The following is a 27,696-nucleotide window of genomic DNA, read 5'->3' as shown; positions in this document are numbered from 1 at the left end:
CTCCCAGGACACACACACTAGTGAGTAACACTCTGAGTTCAGCAGTGCAGCAACCCCAGCCACTCATTCCCTTGCTGGTGTGGCATCAAAACAGGAGCATTTAGCTAGGCACAGTGGTACACAACATAATCCAGCTACTAAGGAAACAGAGGTAGGAGGATCGTGGTCCAAAGCCAACTCAGGCAAAGTAAGTAAGACCCAAAACAAACTAAAAGCAAAAAGGTTAGGGGCATAGCTCAAGTGGTAGAGCACTTGCTTAGCAAGAGTGAGGCCCTGAGTTCAATTCCCAGTACACCTCCTGCCACAGACCTTCTCTCCCATTGCTGTACTAGATAACCCTTGATAGCAGAACATCCCATCAACAGCATCTTGTGGGCAAAGGCAGGGAGAAGCAGTATATTTTAATCTATATACAAAATCCAGGCTCTGTATCTATGGAATTTACCTTCAAATACCTCAGCACACATAGTATAACGTGCAAGTACCAGATAAACCTAACCAATACCAAAAAAAAATTAGAAAGTGTGCTAAGGTTCTGAATTCACAGGACTAGGGCAGCTAACTAGCCTACCAAGAACCCTGATCAGCAATAAGTTATAGAGCACTTACAATGCCAGGATTAAAAATCTAAATGTGGGTTTATAATGGCATAAAGACATTAAAAACAAATTTTTATTTGTGAAATGGTGGCATGCAAGAGAGGACTACCTACTGATTAGGGATAGTGTTCAGGATCTATCATCTTTGAAGGACAGGGGTGAGTATAAAATCAGCCACATTTGGCAAACAATAGTCACTAGTACAGTGCCCAGATCTAGAGACCAGTTGTGCCTGCCTGTGCCTCCACCTCCCATAGCCCCTGACATCTGACCAGGTAATAACACTTCCTGGTTTTGCCAGCAGAGTATTATTTAATTTATCTTGGAGTGAGCTTTAACAGAAGGTGCTAGCTGGAGAGCCTAGGGATACAGTGGACTACCTTGAATACAAAATCAGCTGGTATAACTATTTTTGTGCCTGTTTTGTATCAGTACATTTGATGGAATTTGAAAAGCTACTTCCACTAGAATATTACATCTGATAACAAGTCTCCACCTATCTTGAACCACTGGAGGCTACTGATATTTGAGAAAAGAATATTATATTTGCAGAACAGCCAAACTGGTTTAGGTTGGAACACAAAATCAGTATTTCCAAATATATATGATACTATAAAATATATAATTTAAAAAATATAGCAAACAGTCTATAAGATACCAAAACTCAACTACTCAACTAAATTTCTGGAGTTTTAGAAAATGACACATGTACTTCTGTGTGGCCACTGGATAGTAAATAAACACCTTTATTTTACCTGATGGTAAGTTGGCCTTTCTTTTTTTAGTTGAAAGAAGAAAATTAAGAATTGCTTTATAATTTTCTAGAGTCAATTTTGCTGTTGGTAATACTGTTCCTGAATTATATAGTGAGAATAGATTAGGATCAAGTGAGCGGAAACTGAAAATGGAAAAAAAAAATCACATTAAAAAAACAATATAAGCAGAATTGAATCAAGTCCGTCAAATACAATGTATTTTATTTTATTTAAGACACGTGTGAATGAGTGTTCCCAAATTTTAGAACATAAAGCATTTGGGCACTTAAAGCCACTTTCCCACTAACTTTTAAATTTATACAGTATAACTTTGCTTTTAGGAATTTTAACATTAATACCGGTTTCCTTGAAAGGACCCTTGAAAATGCGAATGAAAACTCTACACTCACTCTATAAGCACTGAAACAATAATTTATGTCAATTTAAAAACCTCCTGATTTAAACAAAACTCAGTGAAGACACTTATTGTATAAAGCAACATATCCATAATAACTGCTATTTTTAAAAATAAAATCTAAGCAGTAAATGATCTTCCACAAAAAAAATGATTAATTAAATATTGTGTATACATTAACAATTTCAATAAGTCAAAGTGAGCAGCAAGCTACCTTGACACAAATTTGGTCATTGTGTCATTGTGCTGTCAAGGGGTCATCCGCTAAGTGGTGATGCAGGATTGGAAACTCAAAGAAGCCAGCTCAGTGTCCAGAGAATATTAAGGAAGCCCATCTTTTCTCTGTCATGGTCCTGTGAATGGGTCACTTTGCAAAGCTAACTGCTTCCTGAATGCAGATCTGGTCTAGCTCTCACAGGAAAGGCATCTATCTGGAGTTGTTTTTATGAAGGTTAGTCTGCAGTGATTTTAACCAAAGTTCTGGAGAAACACAGATACCAGGACCAAGTTCATGCGGATTTCAACCTCCATGTTTTTTCCTCAGCGGATGATTGAAATAAATTCCCTCTTAATCCATATTCCTGTCTCCAGTCTTTCCTCTCTCCAACCCACTTGATACGGTACTGCTATCAGGGCCATGCTCAAAAATCCTCAACAAGCTATTGTATATTATATATATATATATATATATATACATATATGTATACATACATATATATAACTGTATATACCATATATGTATAACGTATAGATGCTCATAGAAATTAAAGATAAACATGATCTACAACAGACTTACTTTTCTAATTACTTCACACCACTCCCTTCCATATGCCCTAGATTCTGGTCAGATTGTTTGGGGTTCTCATCCTATGTTAACTATCTGGGTTCTGACTTGTGTTCTTCCAACTATTCAGAGTACCTACTTCCCTCTCTGCCTATTTCTAAACCTTGCTTATGAGGCAAGACCCAGGCCTCCTTATTCCTCCCATGAACCCTTTCCTGTTAGGTCTAGCCAGAGGAAAGTCTCCATCTAGTAACAAAGAAGACTATATGTGTACTTGACCTTCTACCATTAATTACAGCTATTTGTGAACACTTGCAATTTGCCCTACCAATCCACTAACTTTTATCTTTGCATACTAACTCTCTGTGCCTAACTCAGTATTTGGCAAGTATTTTTTAAATGAATGCCTCTAGGTCACTTTTTTAACGGCAATATGGCATACCACATTATGTACTTATCTTATATTTCTATATTCCTCAAAACAGCCAAAGACACTCAATAAGAACTCAAAAAATGTCTGTTGAATTAATGACAGGAATTTTGTATTATATGAGAAAACACTATCTCTGCTTATAGAGACTTCAAAAATACCTCTAAACAAATAGAAATAAATTTCACATGATGCCTACTAATATTACTAAGGAATTGCCATTGCACTGAAAGGTAGACTGACAAACATACTCAAGATATATGCAAGTTAGAGCTTCATAAGCACATATATCCCCAGTACTCACTTAGAACAGATTGTGAGATAATAAGAAATACAGCAAGGGTCAGGATAAACATAGAGTCATTCTCTAACAACCTTATTGTTACCAACATACAGAGCCTTGAACCTACAAATACACAATCTGTGTTCATGAGACTAAGATGGTATGATTTACCAACAGTATACTATACCTGACCATGGAGGGGGAAGTGCCAAACTTCATCCTCATATGGTCCCCTAGCTTCTGTAGAAGCAAGTGGAAGTGTGCACTTGCCAGATATATGTTCATCTGAGCTCTCCAAGGCATCTCCTCAAGAAATATTTGATGAAACCTCTTTCTTTTAGCATGATTTAGTATTAGAGGATTCAAGTTATCTGTCAGACATCGATATGCTATTTTTCTAACATCCGCTCTTTTATTTCTGCCGAGGGAGAAAGAAGTTTTAAAATTACACAACTTCTAAACATTTAATAAAGAAGAATAATTCTAATTTACACAAAATACATCAAGAAGTCACTTGGCTGCCCTTATGCAAATGTTTCTGGCTTATTTATCATTTCCTCAGTGCTAAAAAGTGAAATAGGGTAGAAAAGAAGACACAAGGATAAGCGCCAGGGACAAAGACACCACATATTGCATCCAGTTCTCTCATGTTTCAGCTCAACCCAGAGCCTTTCTTTTCCATAACGAAAAGGCTGCTGGGATTCAAGGCTCACATTCATCAACTAACTTCAATATTAAACAAGAAAATCATTTCCCTGTACTGGTCCTTAAGGAAAAAAACAATGGAACAAAATTTTGCCTAACATTAGTTAGACTCCAGAGGAAAAATTTCAGTTAAATATAAAGGAAATAACTGCATATTCAATATTGCTCCAGAAAAAAATATTATTCAAATGTTAGCTAACAGTTCAGGTTTGGTTTGGCTTTTGTTTTTGTTTTTTGAGATGGGATCTTGCTATGCAGTCCAGACTGGCCTCAAATTTGTAATCCTCCTGCTTCCACCTCCCAAGTGCCTTAGTGGTTTGTTAATTGATTTCCCAATAGATAGTAATCTTTTTTAATAACTAACATGAAAATTTAAAAAATGTAACTTCCAAAATAAAAATTAATCTGTCCCTGGGCGAGGAGGCCAATTCTCCTTAAAAGGCCAAGAAGAGCCCATGAGGTTAGCTACATCTTCCCAGCCACTGAAGAATTCAGGGAGGAAGGGAGAAGACGGGCTTCCCCCAGGTGCTGACAGACTCCAGGTGGCCTGGAAGGCCAGCCCACAGAGAATGGAGAATGTTTCTCCTTCTCTCACCTGAACAGTCCTTAATATTTAGGGCATTCCAACATTCCAAACACTATTGCTATGGTCACAAGAGTTCTAAAAATTGCATCGAACTAAATATACACACACACCGACATGTGTATGCATGCAGACATGTAAAAGTGCTATAAACTGAATAAGGTCATTGTATTATATAGATGTCAATTTCTTGGTTGTGACATTATACAATTGTTTTGCAGTTACCCTTAGAAACTGGATGAAGGATTTATGAGGTTGATTGCTTTTAACTGCATTTAAAACTACAATTATCTGAATATAAAAAGTATCTTAAAATGCATATTACAATAAGTATGTCCATATCATAAAATATTCAAGATAAAACCTGAGGGTCTAGCCTGCAGGCTAGAAATAAAAGGAAATTAAGAGGCATGAGCATTGGGAAGAAATAAGCAAATTTTCTTTATGTGTTCACAGTATGACCATCCATACACAAAACAAATTACATATGAATAAATTATCAAGTTGCTTAGAAGATGTGCACCAAAATTACATTGTATTCCTATATAAAGAATGGAAGAATTAAAAATGAATTTAAAATATGTACCAAAAAAACAGTCCTTGATGTAGCTAACAAAAGATGTGTAACACCTCATGGAGAAAATTACAGAAATTTATTAAAAGTTGTAACACCTAAGAATGTGGTGTCTCTACTACTAGAAATACTCAATGTTGAAAAAAAAAAAAGAAACTTTCTTAGCCATTATATGTATTCAATTCTATCTTTATCAAAATTATTATTCAACAAGCTATTCCAAACTATTTTGTAGAGAATACCCAACATTCTCATGAAGGAAAACAATGTGCTAAAGAGTCTTTTTCTATCACACAGCAAGATTCAACATAAAGCCAGATATTGTGATAGTGTGTTATCTACTCAAAAATAGGTAAGTAGACTAATGAAACAGAAAAAAAGCCCAAAATTATTTGCAAAAATTCTTGTTAAAGGACAAAGGCAACAATGACAATAGAATAGACTACTCAAAAAAAGACTACTCAGTAAGTGGTGCCACCTAAAATATACCATAATTGCAATAAATAAAATGAAGGAATAATTAAAGAGGTAATAGTCAAATAATGCAAACAAAAGGAAAGCAGAGTGTTTCTATTAATAGCTATGTGGTACAAATGAAGATCAAAAATCACTGAACAGGTAAATAAAAACATCATATAATGAACGTAAAACACATGAAGAATATACAATAATCATTAATGTGTATTCATGAAAATAGAAGCTAAATATTTTGCCATGATAAATTTTATGATCAAGAACATTAGGTCTGGGTTGGTGGAGTGGTTCATGTGGTAGAGTGCCTGCTTAGCAAGCAGGAGAACCTGAGTTCAAACCCTAGTACTGCAAACAGAAAAAAAAAGGAAGAAGATCATTAGGTATTAGGAAAGCCAAAATGGTACACCATATGGAAGTTCCTCAAAAAGCAAAAAACACAACTACCATATGGCTCAGCCATCTCATTACTAAGTGCCTATCTAAATGAAATGAAATCACTGCATCAAAGAATACCTACACTCTCATGTTAATTGCAGCGTTGTTCACAACAGCCAAGATACAGAATCAATTTACACATCAATCCATCAATGAATGGATAAAGAAAATGTGATATATATTATGTGCATATATGATATTCAGTGGTACATATATTTGGCATATATATTAGATATGTTATAAATACATAATATTAATATTCAGTAGTATATTTATACACATATATACCACCAAATATTATTTAGCCATTTACAAAAAGAATAAAATCAGTCATTTATTAAAATATAGGTAGAACCAGAGTACATTATGTTAACTGCAACAAACTAGGCACGGAAGGACAAAACTTGCATGTTCTTATTCATTTATGGAAGATTTAAAAAGCTGACCTCATAGAAGGAGAGTAGAACAGTGGTCACTAGGAGGAGTATGAGGAAGAGGAAATAGAGAGCTGTTAGATAAAGGTACCAAAATACAGATGGGAGGAATTCATTCAAGTATTCTATAGCAAAATAAGGTACCAATAGTCAGCAACTATTTCTGGTATGTTTCATGATAACTAAAAGTTCCCAACACTTAGAAATGATAAATATTTGAGGAGATAGAATGCTAGTTACCTTGAGTTGGTCATTGCACATCGTATACATGTGTCGAATTGGCATAAATATGTGCAAATATTATGTAGATTTAAAACATGAAAAGAACATTATGTCCTTCTTTACAACTGGGTCTCCTCACCACCCCATCTAAACTAATTCCACCAATTACTCTATAGCATGTCATACTGTCCACTTCATAAATTTATCAAAAAGTTTAACTAATTGCTGTGTTTATTTGGTCATTAGTGTTGTGTGTAAGCTCCTTTATCTGGTTTGCTAATGTATCCTTAGTATTCAAAATAGTGCCCAACATACAGCAGCCCTGAAATAATCTTTTATTGAATTATTTAAGTCATTAATACCTTTCATATTCTGGCATTTCAAGAAGAGATGGATTTTTGGAAAGAAAATCTCTTAGATTTTCTTTTCTTTTATGTCTTCTCCTTGATGTCATTTCTGTACTCTTAATAGAGGAGATAATAAAAATGTTATAAATTAAATTTAAACTCTGAACACAAAAGTATAAATTACTTATACTCTAGACATTAAAATATAGGAATTTCTCTATACCCTTCAAGTAAAATTATGATAAAATAAAATAGAAGTTCCCCTCTAGAAAAAGATCTCTGATTATAAAAAAATCTACATGATAACTTAAGAATTTATAATGTATTATAGAATTACAAAATTGTGCTTGTTGGCATTTCTTTCTGTTTCATATTGTAATAAACTAAAACATAAGTAATCATTTCTAGACACATGAACTCTTAAATTTGTTAACTTCAAATTCAAAACTCATAGGAAACTTACCCTTCCAAACTCTAATATTACAGCTTTGAACTTCTTCCCAGGTTTGCTTAACTTTTTACCAAGAGCATTGTCCTTATATTTTATTTTTTTTACTCCAAGAAGGGACTCATTCCTCCTAACATGAAAAGATAAAGTTAGTCAAAAAAAATCAGCAAAAATGTACAAAACTACCCCAAAGTAATAAATCTTTAATGAATGCTGTCATTGTAATTATGCAAAATGGATAGCCAAAACTGCTTGTGTTCTATGCATAAATTAGACAGTGATCTCTGTTCCTCAAGGAATAGCTGGACTCAAAAGAGCAAAATGTTAGTCATGCTATGAAATGCAATGACAGCTGATGTGTCTACAGGAAAATGAGAGGAGTTCTCAGCATGATATAGGTGGAACAGGACTGAAAATGAATATGGACACTTCCCTTTACAACTGAGACAAAAACTACATCAGAGTGACCCCAGACAAGCTAGCTTGCTTCCAACAGGTTTCTGTCTTTTTTGATTCCATCCTATTAAGCTATCAGTCACTATTGCCTTCTGGATACCAACAGGAGCTCAGCATTTCAGATGTCTGCTAAACTTTCTCCCTTCCCCCAATCATCTATAGGAGTTCTCAACCTTACTTTCTCATTCATGAACTCCAGTGGACTCCCCTTCTCCAAATACCATAAAGTCTTTCATTCTCTTATCACCTAATTTTCCTGACATTTATATATTTTTTGGAATTTACATTTCATTTGGTAAGCATTGCCAGGTACAGCAAAATCCTGCTATCACATGATAAATGGGATCCAAAAAATTAAATTGAGTAAAACATAGGTGCACAGCAATGGAAGGTTAATGCAGTAGCTGGGCAAGTCTAGATAGCTAGCTCCCAAGGTTGGAATATACTTTATGATTCAAGTCCATTTTGGTTACAGTGGTGGTTAACTTCTTATTTCAAATTTTCTGAAGATGTTCATGAATCCTGTGGTTGGTTAGGACTCCAGCCCAGTTGCAGCAATTCCAAGAATCTCCCAGTTAGCTGACATTTACTTTGGCAACTTTGTTTGGCTAAGCTTGACAGCTTGGATCAATGACTGTTGGAGCCTTGAGGATGTAACCTTTCCAACTTGCATCCTGAGATCCTTGAGACTGGTTGCCTGCCATCCTCCAGCCAGATTACTCTCTTCTCTCTGTCCTCCCTATCCTACACCACACCAAATGCATGATGGATGTTATTCCAGAAAGACATGGGAAGAAGAGGTCAAAGATGTCTACACTCATCAACTGTCTTGGCGTTTTCCTCCATGTACTGTATAACCTTCATCCACTGAGAACATTAAATTCCTCCACTCATTGACCTCTTCACAGCTCTGTGATGCTCTGACTTCTGGCTTTCTGTGTGGCTTATGGTATATTTTAATAGTCCATATTTTTAAATTTTTATATAGTCAACATTACAGTATTAATTTTTTACTTCACAGCTTATTCATTAATTTGATTACTTAATTTGATACTTGTCTCTGGTAAGTGAGTCTAATGGCTTTCTGCCTGTTATTTCACAAGCGTAACTCTAACATTTTACTTGACAGTACAAATCTTCTTTTTTTGTTCTTTTTATTGTTTTCAAAGATTTTTCATTATTCTAGCCCATTTTAGAATTAATGTGATTGGGAGCTAGAGGTATGACTCAAATGGTAAAGCACCTACTTAGCAAGCACGAAGCCCTGAGTTCAAACCCAAGTACCACCACCAAAAAAAGAATTAATCTAATTGGAATTTCGAGAAACTAGCAAATTAATTTAAAGATAATAAAACCTTTCTGAAAGTCTGTCTGTCCATCAAGAAAGGTACTGCCTCTTACATATCTAAGTAAAAATGTTTAGTCTTTGTCCTAATCTCTGATAAATTTAATCATGTACTCCACATAAATGGGATCATTTTTCCATCACACTTCCTAGTTGGTATAGAAAAGCTGTTGATTTTGCATCTAACAAAGTTCTATTAGTTCTAATGATTTTTCAATTATCTTTTAAGTTTAAAAAACAATTATTTGCAAATATTTCCATTTTTCGGAGTACTTTACTGCAGATTTCATTTAACAAACATTTTTGAAACTCTGTAATATGATAATCATGAAAGTTGCAATTCTAAATTCTATTTCTTTTCTTCATTTACTAGCAAGAACTTTCAGAATATTAAATGACAGAAGGAATGACAGATTTCCACATGGCAGAGCTTATTGCAACAGAGAATAATCTTCTGATCCTAACTGGCTACGAAGTTCTTGAATTTCACCACAGGACTCTCCAGCATCTCTTCAAGGCTGCTTTGACTACCAATGATAATTGTATTTGCAGATTTCCTTCTGTATTTGCATTGAGAATGAAATCTGTATTTTCACTGCTATAACTACATGCTACTATTTTTTTGGACTTTTTTTCTATATACTGCCAAGTAAGATTGACCCACTAATTTCTACTTTTTTATTCTCTTTTTTTAAATTATTATCAGAGACTGGTGTACTCAATTTACCAGGAAACTTTATTACTCGTGTTTTAAAATAGCTTTATGTGAAACAAAAATTACCTATTTCTTTAAAATATGAAAGAATTACCCTAAACAAATTTGAGCTATACAAATTTTTTTTACTGCTTCGTTCCATTGTTAATAAATTTTTCCAGATCGTCATTACCTTCAATTAGATTTTTTTAATTTATTAACATTAAATTTTACATACTATTATCTAATATTTGCTTAACTACTGATGATTATTTTCTCTGTGGATTATTTGTGTTTCTCTTTTTCTTATTATGCTGTCCAGAAATTTACCTAATTTATTCATATTCTTAAAGAACTATCTGTTTAGTTATTGATAGGACCATCTTACAACTAACTATAATTGATTAATTTTATTGTTTTCCTCTTACTACTTTTAGGTTTTATTACTTCTCTAATTTTTGACTTCAACAAAAGTTCATCTAATTTTATGTTTCTTATTTTATAATAGAAGCTTCTAAAGCTAAGAATTTGTCTCTAACTACTACTTTGGCTATATTTGCCATGTAGACCCTCTCATTATTAATTCCATTTTTGCTTTAAACTGTTTTAGTCTCTATTGACAAAATAAATTAATCTTAATAATTATATTATGTACATCTCCTATATCCTTCCTAATTTGGTCTGTTTTTAAGCAGCATTTTAAACTCTCAATATTAATATGCCTCTTTCAAGTTAACTTTCATCAGTTATTTCCATATGCTCTGATCTTTTATTAAGTAGAACATGAAATTTTATGAAATATCTTCATTGTGATTTATAAACACCATCAGTAGACTTATCAACTTTGCATGTGAAAGGGTAACATTAAAAATCACTGGTGAAGGGGACTATTCCTTAAGTAGTACCAGGATAACTTGAACTATACTTTTTAAGTTCAAGTCCCCATGCCAAAATAAATCTCAAATGCACTAAAACATTAAACCATAAATCATGAAGCCATGAAGTTGGAAAAACTGTATTTCTGTTGCACTATGAGAAAATGTCTATGTATAAACCATATTAGGCATATGAACATAACAGAAAATAGATATCAGCATCTCAGTAGAAATCACGATGTTGCCTCTGACCTTTTCCTACAAAGAGCATCCTAAAACATCTGCTCAGTCTTGACAACTGAAATTATAACCTTTGTTTTGCACTCCTTTATACCGCTCAATCTGCAGCCCCAGGTGTTTATTATACCACTGTTCAGCTTCCAAGCCACTCAGTCTGTTTCCCCTTTCAGAATATCCACTAACCTTAGATTGAACTTCCGCAGCCAGACCTTCAAATTTCCCTGAACATTGAAAATGTCTTCTGATTTTCTTTGTGATCAAGAATACTACTTGAAACTTCTAAACATCTAGTTTGGGCTATTTTTTTAATTGAATGGAAACTCCCTAATTCTGACCAATTCTCTGATTACCATTGACCTGCTTCATTTAATGAAAGCAATTTCCTCCTTTATCTTTTGAAAATATGAAGCCCATATAGTCCCAAGTTTTTTCTCTAATGAAGTGTCTGTTTTAGAAAGACTATATTCCTATGTGGTTTTAAAGAAATGTTTCTCTTCTCTTTTACTGCCATTTTTACAAGCTCATTTACTGACATTTAGCTTTATTAAAAAGGGATGGATAGATTTATGCCCACTGGTAAAAGAAAAGCCCACCTGTCAGTTGTTAGAAGATGCATCTGACATCTCTCATAATTGGCATGAGACATTATCATTTTCTTTGGGAGCAAAGAGAATCGTCCAGGCTTAGAAAATAAGAGGGGCAGCTTTAAAGTTTACTACTTCTATTTGAGGAATTTCTCATTCACATACAAAAATGGAAACCCCAAGGAATGGTTCTGCTCATTATGTTAGAAGAATTAGAAGCACATGATACATGACCAAAATTGTACTCTAAACCTTGTGTGAGGAAGAGCTGAGCTAGAGAAATGCTGTTATCCATCCTGACCCAACAGAAAAAGATCTATTTTCTATTTCCTGCTAAAAATATGAACATGCTCTAGTTGCATAAATATTTTTACATTTATTTATTTACCCACACAGACATAAATCTTCACTATCTCCCAGGTGTCAACTGCATATACCCCACCCTTTTTTTCATCTACTTTATGTGTCTTAAAGTGACAGTGTTGCTCATTTTTTAAGGTTGTTAACACTTATGAAACTGATGTTACAATACCTTCTCATGAAGTCAGTAACAGGAGCAGTTATCTCCACTACAAGGTGAAATTTTTCATCATTCATGCATTTAAGCATAACTTGGATAAAAAATTCCAGGAACCTAGGTCTATGCTTAAATTTCATAACTGTAAAAACAAGAAAATTCACATACAGTTATTAGTGCTAAAGGGTTACTAGTGTTAATCATTTTGTTTCAGCTGGCAGGTTGTTTAATCTTTTAAATTCCTTACTATAAAAGTAAGAGTAAATGTCATAGAAACTCTTGTTTTTTTCTAAGTCAACTAATCTTTTACAATCTTCATTTCATTTACTTTCCAAAAATCTTAGTGTTGAAAAAAATTTAATTGAAGTTGTTTCTATCATATGACTAACTGAGAAAAATGCTGGTAACTGTCCTAACTAGCTTCTCTTATTTTTATTACGTCTCACTCTAAGTTGAGCAATAATATTGCAATCTCTTCATGGCTGAACTTAAAAATCACTTACCCATTTTTAAATGCCCTCGTTTTTATAAGCTTCATATAACACTGTTCATTACCAAAATAAACCACCATGAAGGTTCTTTCTTTCCACACCTTGAGTCAAGTACCTACTTATGTCTGTTTCATTACTTCACAATCAAGATTATTCTAAATGGGTAAGCACCCAAGATATTCTGCCTATACCAGGTGAAATCTTTAGAATCTATAGCATAAACAATCCTCAGTGGTAAGTGAACAGCCTATGCACATTCAGGTCACCCACCTTCCTTCACAGCACCTTTCACAGACCAATTTAAAACCACAGGGTAAAGAAATATAGGGTCCTCTGTTCCTGAGAGCTCAGATGCAATGTCTAAAGTTAAAAAAAAATAGTAAGTTCTAGCTTCGGTTCTGTTCTGAACAACCAAAAATAAAAACTTTGGAGATGAAAAAAAGGAAAATACTCAAGCATACTCAAGTATGTGCATTAAAATATCAACTGTATTATTACATGTTAGAGATAAAAGAAATGCAATAACCCCAATCATTTCCTTTCATTGTTTTCCCCTAACAGCTAGGGGGTATACCACCAAAACCTGCCAATTAATTCTATCTTAATAAAATTATCCTTGAAAGACAGTATAGTACCTCATAGCCATTAGAGCCAGGTTGTCACCCCGAGGCTTTTTAATTGTGAAACATTGGGAAGTTACCTATCATCTCTGAGCCAGTTTCCTTATCTTTAAACAGTACCTTCCTTGTATCATTGTTCTATATGGGTTATGTGATTTTTTAATGTGTATAAAACACTTAAAATAGTGTCTGGCACATAGAAAACACTGTCCAAAACTATTATTTTTATTATTGTTTTTATTGAATTTACTTGTTGGCTAGTAATATTATACTGTGCTTCTTAGTAAAATGTTCTATTGGTACTATGAAAATAAAATTCACATTTCTGGAACACTTGACATTGAAGGGATCAGGCTTTTTATATGTAACAAGATAACTAGGTTTACTAATTATGAGAATAATAAGACATTGGATTCATGTCATAAATTCAGCATAAGGCAGGCATGAACACACTGAAAGCAGAGTGAGACAATGGTATGACACCAATATTTGAGGCACACAGTAAGAAAGGTTAGGTGCAACATGGAATTCTATACATATAGTTAGTTCCCGAAACACCATGGGGCCAATGTAGGATACTACTCTCTTCTTTTTCTAGAAGGTTTTTTTAAGTGTACTTTTAAAAAATGTGACAGTACTAATCATCATCAGAAGCAATCGTTTTCACAGGTAACTTTCCAAACCTGAAAATCCAAAATACTAATCATTGTATCAACACATTAGTCCATTATGAAATTCCTACAGTGCAACAATCTGAAATTAAACTGAAATTTCACCCTATTTCCTACTCTAGTAGGCCATGGTTCAAACCAATTCCACATTAACACTCCATGCACAATCCCATTGCTTCCTGGTTGCATTTTTTTACCTTGGGAGTAGTGATTCTCAAGTTTGGGTCACCTTTCTCCTACTCCATAACTAACATATTAGCAACATTTGCTTCCCATGTGGTTATCACAACTGAGGGAACGAAGTGCTATGCTTCTATAAGTAGATTCCAGGACACTGCCCAACATCCTACAGTGCCTAGAAAAGTCCCTCCCCCACCCACCCCTCCACCCCCTGCCACTACAAAGAATTATATGGACCAAAATAACAACAGTGTCAAGTTTGAGGGGGAAAAAAATGCCTTTAGAGCCTGAAGACATAGGCTCAAGTCCAAGCCAGCTATGATTCTTAGCAAATCACTTATCATCATAAAGCACCCCTACAATAAGTAGTTAGCAACCCCTTATTAACAAGGCATCATTAGAATTAACAACATAATGGAAAATAACTGTAAACTTTTAAGGGTTTACAAAATGCTAATCTCATCTTAATCCTTTTAACGAAATATTTTCCCATTTTAAGAAACATGCTGAGCAGATGAATACAGAAAGAAAATACTACATTGCTTTGTCAACTTGAGTAGGTGGTTCTCCAACAAGGCCAGCTGTTCATTTAACTTTTCAGGCAACAGTATCTGCAGTGGCTTCTTCATTTTAAAAGTTTTCTTAGAACCCTAGAAACATTGGTTAAATGTCAGAAAGCATTTAACATGTTGTAAAAATTCTCATTTTCAAATAGCTTTCTTTAAGTTACATTTTTATACTTTCGTATTTGGTAAACAAATTTATGACTTACTGGGCTAAAAAATATCAATTAATAATTAGTAATCAGAGATACTACATTGTACTAAAAGCCAGACACAGTACCAAGAGTTTCATGGAGAGTGGCCAATATGTTTTTTTTCCCCCTCTCTGTCCTTCCAGGAATCCCCACCCCTTTAACAAGCCTCCTCCAGTACATTCACTCTTCTTAAAGCAGCAAAGGCTATGTTTCCAAAACTCTTCAAAAGAAAATCCCCAGTCTGCCCTCAGCAACGTATCCTTTTATTCTTTTCTTTCCTGTCTTTTTCCTAGAATGAGGTTCTTCACAACTCAGCTAATTACCTTTGCCACTTATCCTTTCAATGAGACATAACAGGATCAGTAATTTGTGGATTAAGGACTGGCCTGTCTGTGCTCAGGCTCCCCACCCTTGTTTTCTCTGAACTTGAGAACTGACCTGTCAATTCTCCTGTCATTAAAAAAAAAAAAAAAGCTTCTTTATGTTCAAAAGGACTTTAAGAAACTATGAGGATTTCTGGCTCTAACAAATTTACAGTCCCTATAACCTTAGCTAGAGGGATGGAAGTATCAGAGCCCTCTGTTGGACCAAGGGCTCCATGACAAAGTTCTGTCCCACAATAATGTGAAGGAACCAGGTCCTAAGTCAAAGCCTAGATGACATAAAGGGGCTAGCTGATGGACTCTGAGGGTAAACATTTGATGAAAAACAAAAAACAAAAGCAAAACTTCAAATTAATTCTAACTTAATTAAAACTGCAAGAGACAACATAACCCCCAGTGCCAAAAAAAAAAAGTCATCCGGTAATGCAGTAGTGGTTTGTGAAGTCCTTTTTGGCAAACGGTTACTTGGACAGTAAGTAATGCAAGTAACACTTACTTGCTTTCTATCCCAGCATATACTAGAGGCAAAAATGGGGCTAATCTGACTGAAATAATGTCAGAGGAAAGACCCCATATACCTAGTGTGCCTCAGAGACCCAATAAACTAAGTAACATTTCAAAACTTCATCTACAAAAAACATTTAACCCACACAGTTTCAAAGAAAGGCAATAAAGCTTAAGCTCTATAAGACCCATGCTTAGTAGGCACATATTAAAAATGAGCCTCAGAAATTAGTCTCATAAAGAAGAGAATGTGGGTATCACAGTGAGTTTCAGAAATCTACTCTAACCATGAGGTAAAAAGCTCCAACATGTACTTACAATAAAATCTTAGATTCAAGAGACTTGAGAGGGCTTTCAGTTCAATGTTCAACTGAGTATAGAAAGCTCTGTCATTACCTAACTGATGGTGAGTACTGGTAACAGACACCATTAGACAGGCTTTTCGTGTTCTTGGTCATAACCCCCCAAAATTTTTTAAAGTTTTTAAAATTTTTAAATAAGCTCTTTATTACATTTCTTCTATGTAAATAGGACAATTTAAAAAGTGACCCATTTTCCAGTGACCCTTTTCCCTAAAAGACACAATGAAATATATGTGTAAAAATGAGAAACAAACAAACAAAAAATTACCTCGTCTGCCATTTCTTCTGGTTCAATATTACCAAATAGAGATTTGCAACCTGAAGTGATGTCCAACATCTTTTTTCCATAATTTATAATCATTATTGCCAGCTCATATTCCTTCCATGAACGTAGAATCTAATTAAAGTATTAATTATCTCTGTTGGACACTGTTGTCTGTTTTCAAGTGTAATGCATCATCTCTCGTAAATTCGAAGTCCCATAAATTATTTGCATTTAAGAACCACCCCCCTGCTTTTGTTTAAAGAAAACTGGAAGCTTACCTCCCCAGAATTAAAAACACATGATTCTACTATTTTAAATAAAGGACTAATAACAGGATCCCTTCAGTAATGGATTCCCTATCTTTTTAGGCCATGTAGCCATATGCTTTTTGGTACAATAGTTAAGAAACTACTTCTATTCACAAAAATCCCTTTTGAAACAGTCATTTATAAAGGTAACATACCAGGTACCTTGAGTTGCTCTCTATGGAAAACAGCACAATGACTGACCTCAATGTGCTTTAGGGGGTCAAAGATTTATAAGACATTCTAGTACCAGACTGGGCTAGAGAGAAGCTGTTTGGAACGAATTCTCCAAATACCTAGGGGAAGCACACACTGCAATAATCAAAGAAAGAAAGGCCACTCTGCCACTCATCCACATTCCCTAGTGCCAGGGGTTATTCTCTGGCCTTCTCTAGTCTCACCCTTACCTGCTTCTGAAATCATCTTCTTCTGCTTTAATCTTATAAAATACTAAACCAAGTACTAAACATCATCATGTTTCAGGACTTCCTGCCGTTCCATGACTGAGTCATTTCCATTTCCTAGCACACCTGTCCTCCCCTTATTTATACAACTTCACCTTGTCATTAAAACCATGGCTCTAGCATCAACCCAAAGAAAGCTTCCCAGGCAAGTGATCTGATTTGCATACACCCTGCCGTACTGATGGGGACACATTCATTGTAAGCCCCAAAGGGCAACTAAGAGTATAAATAAGTTTGTATGACTTTATTATGTGTAGATACATTCTATTGAGTGAGTTAGTGTTCAAGATAAGTAATACCTGTTACTTCCTATGCAGGGAATAGGGAATGATTATCTAGACACAATAAGAGCCTAATGCTAAGAAGTGGAAATATTTCTGTGGGACCAGGGCAATGTGTTAAAATATAAACTAATGCTGACTGTGAAACAGATTGCACAAAGGAAAATTGTGAAGTAAATTTTGAAAAGGTAAATGGGGCTAGACCCTCCAGAGCCTTGAATGTCTGGCACAATAGTCATTATAAAATGTATATAAAAGGAAGAAATTTTTGTTGCTAGAAAACAGAAATGAGCTAATGTGTGCTCTCCACTCTTAATTTTGCTTTCTGATATGCTTAAGTCCTAGGCTTATAGAAAACTGTAGAACCTTTTCCTTTGTTTTAATATACTAACAGAAAATGGCAAATGATAAGAAATTGTCTAATCAAGAAAAAAACTGAGGAACAGTCTATTCAACATGCCAAATGAACAGAAATGAACAGTATGTCAGATGTTTAGCATAACAACTTTAAAACAATGCAAAAATAATGAAACATTTAAGATGACAAATCTCAGAAGTGCCACCTTATTTGAAATTCTACTAATTTAGGAGAAAACTCCATCTTAAAGAAAAAAAAGATTAAGTCATGTGAAAAGATTACTGATTTTTTAAAACAGAACAGGGCAAAAAAATAGAGCTGCTTGACTAATTGAGATTCATGTGTCCTAAGAGAAAATCTAACATTGTTTATATCAAATAAACACCTAAAACCTGGGATTCAGGGCTAGTCCAAGATTCTGGGATTACAATCCCATGTTACAGGAAGTTTCTAGAATGACAATGGAAAGCATATCAGTTAGGGATAAACCCAACTCAAGTATCAAAATCCTGACATTAATATATTACATTTTTAATGTTCAGAACATTTCTGTCACAACAGTCCAATCTACATTCAGGGTCACTTCTAGAATTATATTACCTGGATTTCAATGATTCCTCAAGAAGAGTGATCATGATTGGCAAGTAAGGAAGTGCACAGAGCCAGCCTAAGACACTGTGTGCTAAGGGGGAAATTTTGTCTAAGGCCAAGAGGCAGTATGGAAAATCAAGGAACTCAAAGGCTTCCAGATGCTAGTTGGAATCCTATTTAATCTAAGTCAGCACTCCCTTCCATCTTCTATAGCGGATGTCCAAGCCCTTCTTTCTTCTCAGATTTCTGGAACCCAACCTTATTCTCCACCCCTCATTGTCCTTCCTTCCTATAATGGAAATGGAGGGGAGCTAGCTCACCCACCATCCATAAGCCTATCTACACACTCACCAGTAACTACCACCACCTCTCCTCCAGTCTCCTGTCCAGATCAGTCACTCGCACCTAGGATGGGATCCCATTGCCTCTGCCTTCAGAGATCTTGCTCTAGTCGTCACCCCCCTCCACTCCTACATCCTTCTGCACTCCAAGGTCCTCCCTATCAATATTCAAATGTTTTAGAGGACCTAGAGAGGCAGAATTGGCATTTGGGGGTTTGGATGGTTGGTTGGTCCGTTGGTCGGTCAGTCAGTCAGTCAGTTGGTTTTAGAAGAAAAATTGCTACCAGAAAGTCACAAACTTCCTTGGAATAGTTTCATTGTTCTGGAGGAAACCCTGCCATAGCTCCTGATAGTTTTTTAAATTTAAAGTGAGCAGCTTGTGTTTAGGGGCCGTAAAGGTGTGTGCAAGCTCCCCTTCCCTTATTTGAAAGAGGCACTCTTCCTTAGAAATACTTCTTGACAGAAGAGTGTGGGGAAGAGGCCAAGCAGATAAATATATTCTGAAAAAAAGTGGCATTTGAAAGGGAACTCGGGGCCCGGCATAGCACTAAGGAATGTATGTGTGTAACTGTAGCATTGGAAAAGGCAAGAGGTGTTTTTAATGGTTCTACCATGTGACAATGACAGTACTAATACAACAGGAAGAGTCTCAAGGTTGAGAAAAGCTCCGGAACAGCAGAATAGGTTGTGGATAACCTGACTAGTGTTTGGAAGTTGGACTGGCTCCTTAAACTAAGTACACGGGCGACTGAGATTCATGGATAATTCTCCTCCCTTCTCATGGCACACATTGTCCCCAGGTGACATCATCTATCTCTATTGCTTCAATTGTAGTCTCCCTATATAATCCCGTTATCTTTATACATATTGGGCCTCTCCTGAACTCCAGAATTATAGGGCCAATTACATAAATGGCCATCCTATACTACTTCAAAATTCAATCTTTTTCATTGTCTTCTCTCTCCTTACTACACAAAAGTACTCCTCATTCTGGGTCAATAAAAAGTGTTGTATTTACCCAGATATGCAGACAGGGGAGCTGGATATTACGGATTTCCCCTTCCATCTTGTCCTTCGTTCCCCTACTCTCAATAAATTTCTCAATTTTATTCCATAAATAACTCTTGGATCCTTTCCATCCTCTTTGACTCCCATTTCCACACTAGTTCTTTCACCTCTAACTGATCCCCTGCCTCTGGCTTTATAATCTATAATTACTAACTGTTGTACAACAAGTTATTTCTTTTTCTAAAATGCAAATCTCATTTTGTTGTTCCTGAGTTTGAAACCCTTCGATGGCTCCTTTGACCTCAGAAGATGGCCCTTTATCACCTGGTATCTGTTCACTACTCCATCTTTTGAGGCAGCTCAAATATTTAACCATTTCCTCTATGATTAAAAATAAATTTGATTCTCCATTTCGAATACTAAAATTGCTTCATATTTTCTCATTGATTGCTCCTGAGGCAATCAATGTTTATAATCCTGTATCTATCATATATTCTTCCCAACCTAGTATCTGTCTTTAAGCACTGCTTACAGCGTAGTGTCTTGCCATAAAAATGCATTGAATATCATGTAATCTAGTAATTTATATTTTCTGTGTATTTTGTGCTTTATTAAGGAAGGTATCTCCTGGCTCTAAGGCCATTCAAATATCCTTGAATCCATCTAGACCTTATTTTATGTGTGGTATGAGGTAGGGCCCTGGCTTTACTTACTTTCAAATGATTAGTTAGTTGTACCAGGACCTATCATTAAATAAATTATTATAATAAGCTACAGTTTTTTTTTCAATGAATCAAACTACCACCTTTGTAATATATTAAGTTGTGTCTGTTTCTGAACTATCTAATATCCATTGAATTATTTGCCCACTATTCTGTTAACCCCATTTTTTATTAAGGTGGCCTTATGGTAAATTTTAATATCTATTAAGAACTTTTAAATTATTCTAACCAGTTCCATATAAGCTTTATTGGAATTCTAATTACAACTGCATTAAATGTATGTGTTATTTTGGAAGGATTTACATTTCTATGACAGCAAATCTTCCTGTTCAGGAATTTGTTGTGACCTGCCATATGTTCAGATCTTATTTTATATGATTCGCAAGACTTTGCAGTTCTTTTATTTAGGTTCTTTGACACTTTGTTAAGCTTTAAATATCATGTATTATAAGTGTGTACTCTACCCTCTCCATTTCTGATTATTGCTGAATTTTTAAATATCTGATTATAAGTATTTTATATAGAATTGCTTCATGTAGTCTCTATAATTCTGGTAATTCTTTACTAGATCCTCATGAGTTTTTCAGACCTCTACAATTACAAATAAGTTATAATTTTCTTTAATATTATAAAATCATTTCATATCTTCATCTGTCACATGAGAAAGAACCTCTGAATATACTGAATCTCAATGTTAAGAGTCAACATCTCTTTCCTGTGCCTGATTTTTAAGAAAATGGCCTCAGAAATTTGCCATTTAGCATGATATTTGCTGTAATATTTGGGTAAATGTCTTTATCGTTATTCATTGGCTTTCTTCTATTCCTAACTTATTAGAAATTTTATTAGGAAAGGTTGCTAAGTGTTATCAAATGCCTTTGTGGTATTTTTCATATAATCTTATATGAAGATTCTTCTTTAATTTGCTGCTATAAAAAATTCAAGATTTGTTTTTAATTTAGACTTGTTTTTTTTTTCAGTGCTGTGAATCAAATGCAGGGCAGACTTGATCATTAATACTTGACAATGAGACTGTACTCGAAACTGGCAAGTGACAACATGCCATCCAAGAATGAGGAAGTGTTACCCGAAAGAATCAAAGGATACTACCTTATGTTTCTCTGTCTTGTTTAATGTTTGGGGTCCCTGAACTCTGCTTTTCCTGGTATGAAAAGTATCATTTCCTCCTCTATTTTGCTTCCATTTTCCCAGTACCTTTGTCTATCCGTTTTATTTTCAAACTGTTATTTATCAGTTGGTTCTAAGTGAAATGATATATATTAGAACTTATATTTTAGCCCACCTGGCAATCTCTGTCTTCTAAGACCACTCACACTTAATGAGTGATTAATATTCTTAATTTTATTACTTTCATCTGAAATACTATCTCTTTTTCCTTCTCATTTTTGTAGAACTAGCCACTATTTCCTCCTGCCATTTTTTGCTCTTGGCTCCTCTCTTTCTTCCCACTTAATTTTTTTCTCCCTTCAATTTAAAAACATACTATGTCTTAAAGTTCTTCTCATGGTGACATGTTCCCAAGTCATCTGTATATGTGTGAATATATATATATACATATATAGGTATATATACACTTGTGTGTATATATACCTATATATGTATATATATATTCTATCAAAGAAAACAATGGTTTTACAATACATGTATTTTATGTGAAAATAATACTTTTATACAACCATGGTCCAAGAATTTACCTGCTCCTATCACCCCAAGCAGGGTGGAAGTTTTAGTTCTGGGTTAGTAATAAGTTTTTCGTTCAAGGATGACTCTTCTCATCAAGAATCCCTGCTTAGCATTTATATTACAAAGCCCTAGACACGTCATTATTATCTATTTAATTTTAATAATACATATATTGCAGTATTCCTTGTTCTCATTATTCCTCTCCTTTTTGTCTTTCCCTATCTTGGGATTTATGATCTGAATCAACTGTCATTTGATAAAGTACTTCCACAAGTGTTTTCCTCAGATAAGTACATGGGCAGAATACTTTTCAAATTCTTGCACTTCTGAAAAATGTTTATTTTTGCCCTCAAAAATGAATGATATGTCTCCTGGTTATTAATTTTAGGACCTTAAGCTTTTTCCCCTCAGGGTTCTACAAATGTTGTTACAGTGTTTTTACTTTTAGCAATTCTGATAAAAAGTCTGAACATAATACATTCTCTTTCTATTGCAAATAACCTGTTCTTTGGGTTTCCAAACTTTAAGATTTGTCCTTTTACTCAGGAATTTCACCAATATCTTTCTACATGAGTGTTCTTACATTAATTTTGCCTGGGACTCAGGGAGCCTATTACTTCTTCATTCGTTTCTTTTACTACCCCCAGATTCCTCTTATTTTCATGTCGTAACATCTAGATCTGTCTTCTGAATTTATTTACTACCTCTAGGTAATTCTAGTCTACACTGTTAAGGTATTTCTTAAGGTACTTGGTTCAAGAAACACTGTAACTATACTATTCATCCAATCTGTTTGTTTATGGCTGGTTGGTTGGTTGGTTGGTTGATTTGGGGTTATCTAATTGTTTTTTCTTGAATGTTTTCTTGTCTCATCTCTTCCCCAAGTCATCTCTGGTCTTGCCCAACATGATGCAGAGTAAGTAGCAGTAATTATTTTAATGTTTGGCTTGTTATTCCTCCCTTGGGCTACTAAGTTCCCTTCAGTAAATGATTACTTTTCTCTCCCTGCTAATATATATGTTCTCTCAGCATTAGCACCGACCAGGTCATAGAGGTCCCTCCAAGTGCTTAACCAGTGGGAAGAGGAGTATTATTTTCTGCTCTTGATGTGAGGTCATGAACAGCCAGCAAATAATGGCCTCTTTGCTGAAGTAGAGGGTAGAAGCCTCTCTGTTGCCAGAGGCAAGCTTAAGCCCTAACTGACATGACAGAGCAAACCAGCCCATTAGGCAGAATTCCTCCAGATCTCAGGACAAAACAGAAAGGACCTGTGAGAACTACCTGAAACAGACAGGCAGATATGGTGGCCCTTCTTTGAAGAGAATCACTGGATTCTGTCAATAAAGCCACTGGGGGACCACATGGTGCTGGTTTCTGAGCCAAGGAATGAGAATAAATAAGCCTATCTTTCTGCCTCTGGTCTCTTGGTTCTTTCTTATTTCTAAGATAGCACTTTTTCTAGATAGCCCAGCCTAAGATACCCTTATAGGCTTTAACCAATGGGCCTGAACAGGCTATTTTAAACTCTTGAACTAGGAATTCAAGAGGAGCAGCCCAAGATGTGTGCTTATTTTGCCATCTCCTCAGATTTCCTTCTCTCCCACACACTTTTTAGCTATAATAACATTTCTCTACTGACTCTTCTCATTAACTGAAAGATACAATACAACCTGGTTAACTCTTTCAATTGTTTCACACATTTGCAAAAAAAGTAAAACACATATGTGGGAATACACTGATTCAATTTAATGCTAGCTAGGCACACCTACGGATGTAAAATAAAGTCCTCTTACGACATTACTCAAATCAACAGGTTGGAAATCCAAATACTACACATGAAGGATCTAGCCCCACTGAAACTAGCTTATTCAGTTGTAGACTAAAACTGGCCATGAGTCTCTAAGGGCATCTGCTCACATGACTGCTCATGCTCACTATCTACCATGTTGTTTCCCTAACATCCTTTTCAGTTCTCTCTTCCCCTTGTGCAGGGTCACCCATCTAAAGCAGGACAAGCCACAAACTCCTTCGCTTCTTTTCTTTTTCACTTGTGTCACTTAAAGCTTCATAGAATTATATTTTATATGAGTATGTGTGTGTGTGTTCTGCCTCCCCACACTAAACTATAAACTGTGTTAGTTTGATTTTTTCCTTTTTTATTAATATATAATAGTTGTACAGGAAGATATATTATGACATTTATATATGTGCTTATAATATATCTTAATTAAATTTGTCCCCTGCATCATTCTCTCTTATCCCCCACCCCACCTTTTTAGAACAAGTTCAACAAGTTTAGTTGTTCTATTTGCATACATGAATACAAAATACATCCACCATATTCACCCTCCTCTTCACCATCTCTGTTTACCCTCCCACTGGTACCTACTCCAAGACAGGTCCTGTTTTACTTTCTTGTCTTTCATTTTTTTTTTGAGTATATATTGATTGTTCAAGGGGGTTTTGCCTTGGTAATTCAGATATACATATACAGTAACATATATACATGCATATGTATATATAAACATGTATACATGTATATGTATATAGAGAGAGCTTTAATCAGATTAACCCCCTTTATTATTTACTCTTTCACTATTACCTGATTCTGCTCCCTTGCTATTCAACAGTTTACAATGCATCACATTATACCATCTTCATACACAGATGTATTACATTTCAATATTATTCCGTTTTTTTTAATGAATTTTAATGACTATAGGTAAATTTTTCTCAGTACCCAGCAAACCTTGCCTCACATCCAACCAAATCACCAATTATTTTGCTTGCTTGGCATTTGAGTTTTTAACTTTTGCTCACACAACATACCTAAGTCTCCCAGATGAAGCCTTCCCCAACTGCCCCAGCCCTTCATGGTCTTTCTGCATCTGTTTATGTCACCACCAACCATTAATGTCCTAAGCTAGCAATCTGGTGGATTTATTATGCTTCTCCTACAGCTACTATAAAGTTCTCTCTCTTCTCTCATATACCAAATGTCCAGAACAGTATCTGACACATATAGGTAATCTGTAAATATTTGTTGGAGGAGTGAAATAAAAATGAAAAAATCAATTCATATTCTGACCACACCTATCTTTTCTCCAGCTTATATCTCCAGATATGTTATTCTTAATTGTTACAGTCTGAATTTGCCTTCATAGCTTGTCCTCTGTTGAGTTCTGCACACCAGCCTCCAAATTACTTTGAAACACTACCTAGTCTGTCCTTTCCTTCAGATCTAACATCTTTTTCTCATGATACTATGACAACCCTCATTTCCTGATTAACCCTTAAATCATAAACATGATGCTTGCTCTCTGGGGATCTTGTAGGCCTGACTACCCTAATTCAACTCCTGGGCTGAGACACTTCAGGTTTGCCTGCAGGTTGCTCTGGGATCACAACCTGACCACATGATCTGAAGATTAACTGCAACACTATATGCATACACCTAATGTTTTAGGGTTCTGAAACCTGTTCTATGCACCAAAAATAATTTTCCGAAAACATACAAATGCTATTTCAGTAACATCAGGCTTTAGTTTGGGAAGCACCACACTTCAAAAAATTCAACAGCAGATTTCTATCTTGAATGTTTAGACATTACATTTTCTGTTTCAACTAAAAAAATATTTCAGGAATGCTATTTTTAAGTGTTCTGATTACTATGATTAAAAGTAGTTTTATTTTCTATATCAGTACTACTTATGAATTTTATGACACTAGACAAAGAATGAGATAAATACCTTTGTCATGTAGAAGATACAACAAGCTATCATGTGCTGTACACTTTCGAAACTTGAAATATGTTTCTTTGAGAGTGTAATACTTGGTAGTCCTTGCAAAACCACCATACACTTTATCAATATCTAAAAAAATAAAAGCACAATGATTTTTGTGTTAAAATATCATCTTTACTCATTATAAAATGTATCCAATTATGTGAGTCTTAAGCCATAAAATTTTGTTACAAATTGCTTATGATATATAAAAGAATGTATCTAGATGAAATGTATATTTCAATTTTCAGATGTATCATTCACCTAAAGAAACTTGAAAACTAGTGATGAGTGTAGAATAATTATATAAATAACTATAAAACAAAGCATCTTTTCAAAAGTATCATAAAGATGTAGGCTGAGTGTTACATATAAACAAGAAATCTTAGGAGGACCTTGAAAAACTACAGAGAGGATCAGGTGGCATATTAAATATTGCATAGTGATTCCAGGTACTTGAAATGATAGTTTCCTTTAATATTAAAATTAAACATTAATATCCCCCCAAATCAATTAATATTGGTATTTACTTCCTATGCTCCTTGTTTCATACTATAGGATCTTGCATTTGATCAAGAACTAGATGATTCAGTTTGGTTTTCAATACTACTGCACAGTTCTGAACAATGCTCCCATCAGAAAAGTACAGCTGAGATTGCAGCAATCTATTCTTCATCCATACTATCCCAAAGGACAAAATAATTTATAGGTGTTAAGTCTTTTTGAGGCACATTAATTATTTCAAGCTACCATTCTAACAGTATTATTATTCCTACAGGACACTGACAAGTATTTTTAACACTTTTTAAATTTCTCAGCATCATACAACTTCACATCCTCAAATAATGCTATAATATATACAGTAGATATATACGCTCACGTACATATACATACACATATAAATACAAAAAATGTACATAGAAAGAAGGTTGCTGTTATTTTACAAAATAGCATTTATACACATCTTTCTGAACTTTGCATTTCTCTTTCAACCTTGTCTTCTGAAAAGCCCCTCTTAGTCTACAAGTATAGCTCTGATTCATTTTTGCCAATGGCTTCATAATATCATAATATCATTTGGTGGATCAAACATAATTTATCAGCCCTTCCAAGGATCTTAACACTGCACACTTAATGGCATCTGGCCTTGCTGTGATTTGTCTTTGTCTCCAGCTTTCTTGCCACCACCAAGAACACCACAGTCTGAGTGGTAACTGAAGGCTCAGTTTTGAGATGATGCCTAAGGAGGATGACGCACCTTCCTCCAGGCCACTGATACTCTCTATGTGGTACTCTGTCCCCAGTTGGTAGAATATATGCATCCATGACACCAGGGGTATAAGGAGCTGTTCATTTTGCCAGCCAGTGATTTTTATTCTACGGGGTACATAACTTACAGTGGGATTGCTCTTTCAGATAAATGTATTTTAAATTTTATTAAAATTTTATTCCATGAGATAAATTACTGGTAGAAAAATAACTGTCAGGTGTATTTGTTTTTAATTTTGTGTAAAATTAGTTTAATTTAATTAAAATTAAAGTTGCTTCATCAAAATCCAAAACTTGTAATAATTCATATTTCCCCCATCAAAGAATGAGAATGCCATCATACATTTCCAGCAGCAATCAGAATTATAGATCTTATATTGTTAATTTAATGTGCATTTCTATGACTATTCTACACTGAGCATCTTTCCAAAGTTTCCCG

General features: G+C 34.8%; 1 protein-coding gene across 2 annotated transcripts in view; it reads right to left on the bottom strand.

Moving 5' to 3' along the window:
• Cfap54 (cilia and flagella associated protein 54) overlaps positions 1-27,696 on the bottom strand; it is a 210,157-nt gene that overhangs the window by 96,224 nt on the left and 86,237 nt on the right. For both annotated transcript variants that reach the window (XM_074084168.1, XM_074084170.1), the window contains exons 26-34: positions 25,956-26,078; positions 16,436-16,564; positions 14,700-14,811; positions 12,961-13,050; positions 12,215-12,341; positions 7,504-7,618; positions 7,056-7,156; positions 3,454-3,684; positions 1,355-1,497 (exon numbers count right to left, since the gene is read on the bottom strand). In XM_074084168.1, coding sequence (XP_073940269.1) covers positions 1,355-1,497; positions 3,454-3,684; positions 7,056-7,156; positions 7,504-7,618; positions 12,215-12,341; positions 12,961-13,050; positions 14,700-14,811; positions 16,436-16,564; positions 25,956-26,078 — 1,171 coding nt within the window. The remainder of the gene's footprint in view (positions 1-1,354; positions 1,498-3,453; positions 3,685-7,055; positions 7,157-7,503; positions 7,619-12,214; positions 12,342-12,960; positions 13,051-14,699; positions 14,812-16,435; positions 16,565-25,955; positions 26,079-27,696) is intronic.

The sequence above is a fragment of the Castor canadensis genome, chromosome 8 (assembly GCF_047511655.1).
Source record: "Castor canadensis chromosome 8, mCasCan1.hap1v2, whole genome shotgun sequence".
Lineage (NCBI taxonomy): Eukaryota > Metazoa > Chordata > Mammalia > Rodentia > Castoridae > Castor > Castor canadensis.
The sequence above is the reverse complement of the archived record's forward strand: the minus strand, read 5'-3'. Positions and strand labels throughout refer to the sequence as shown.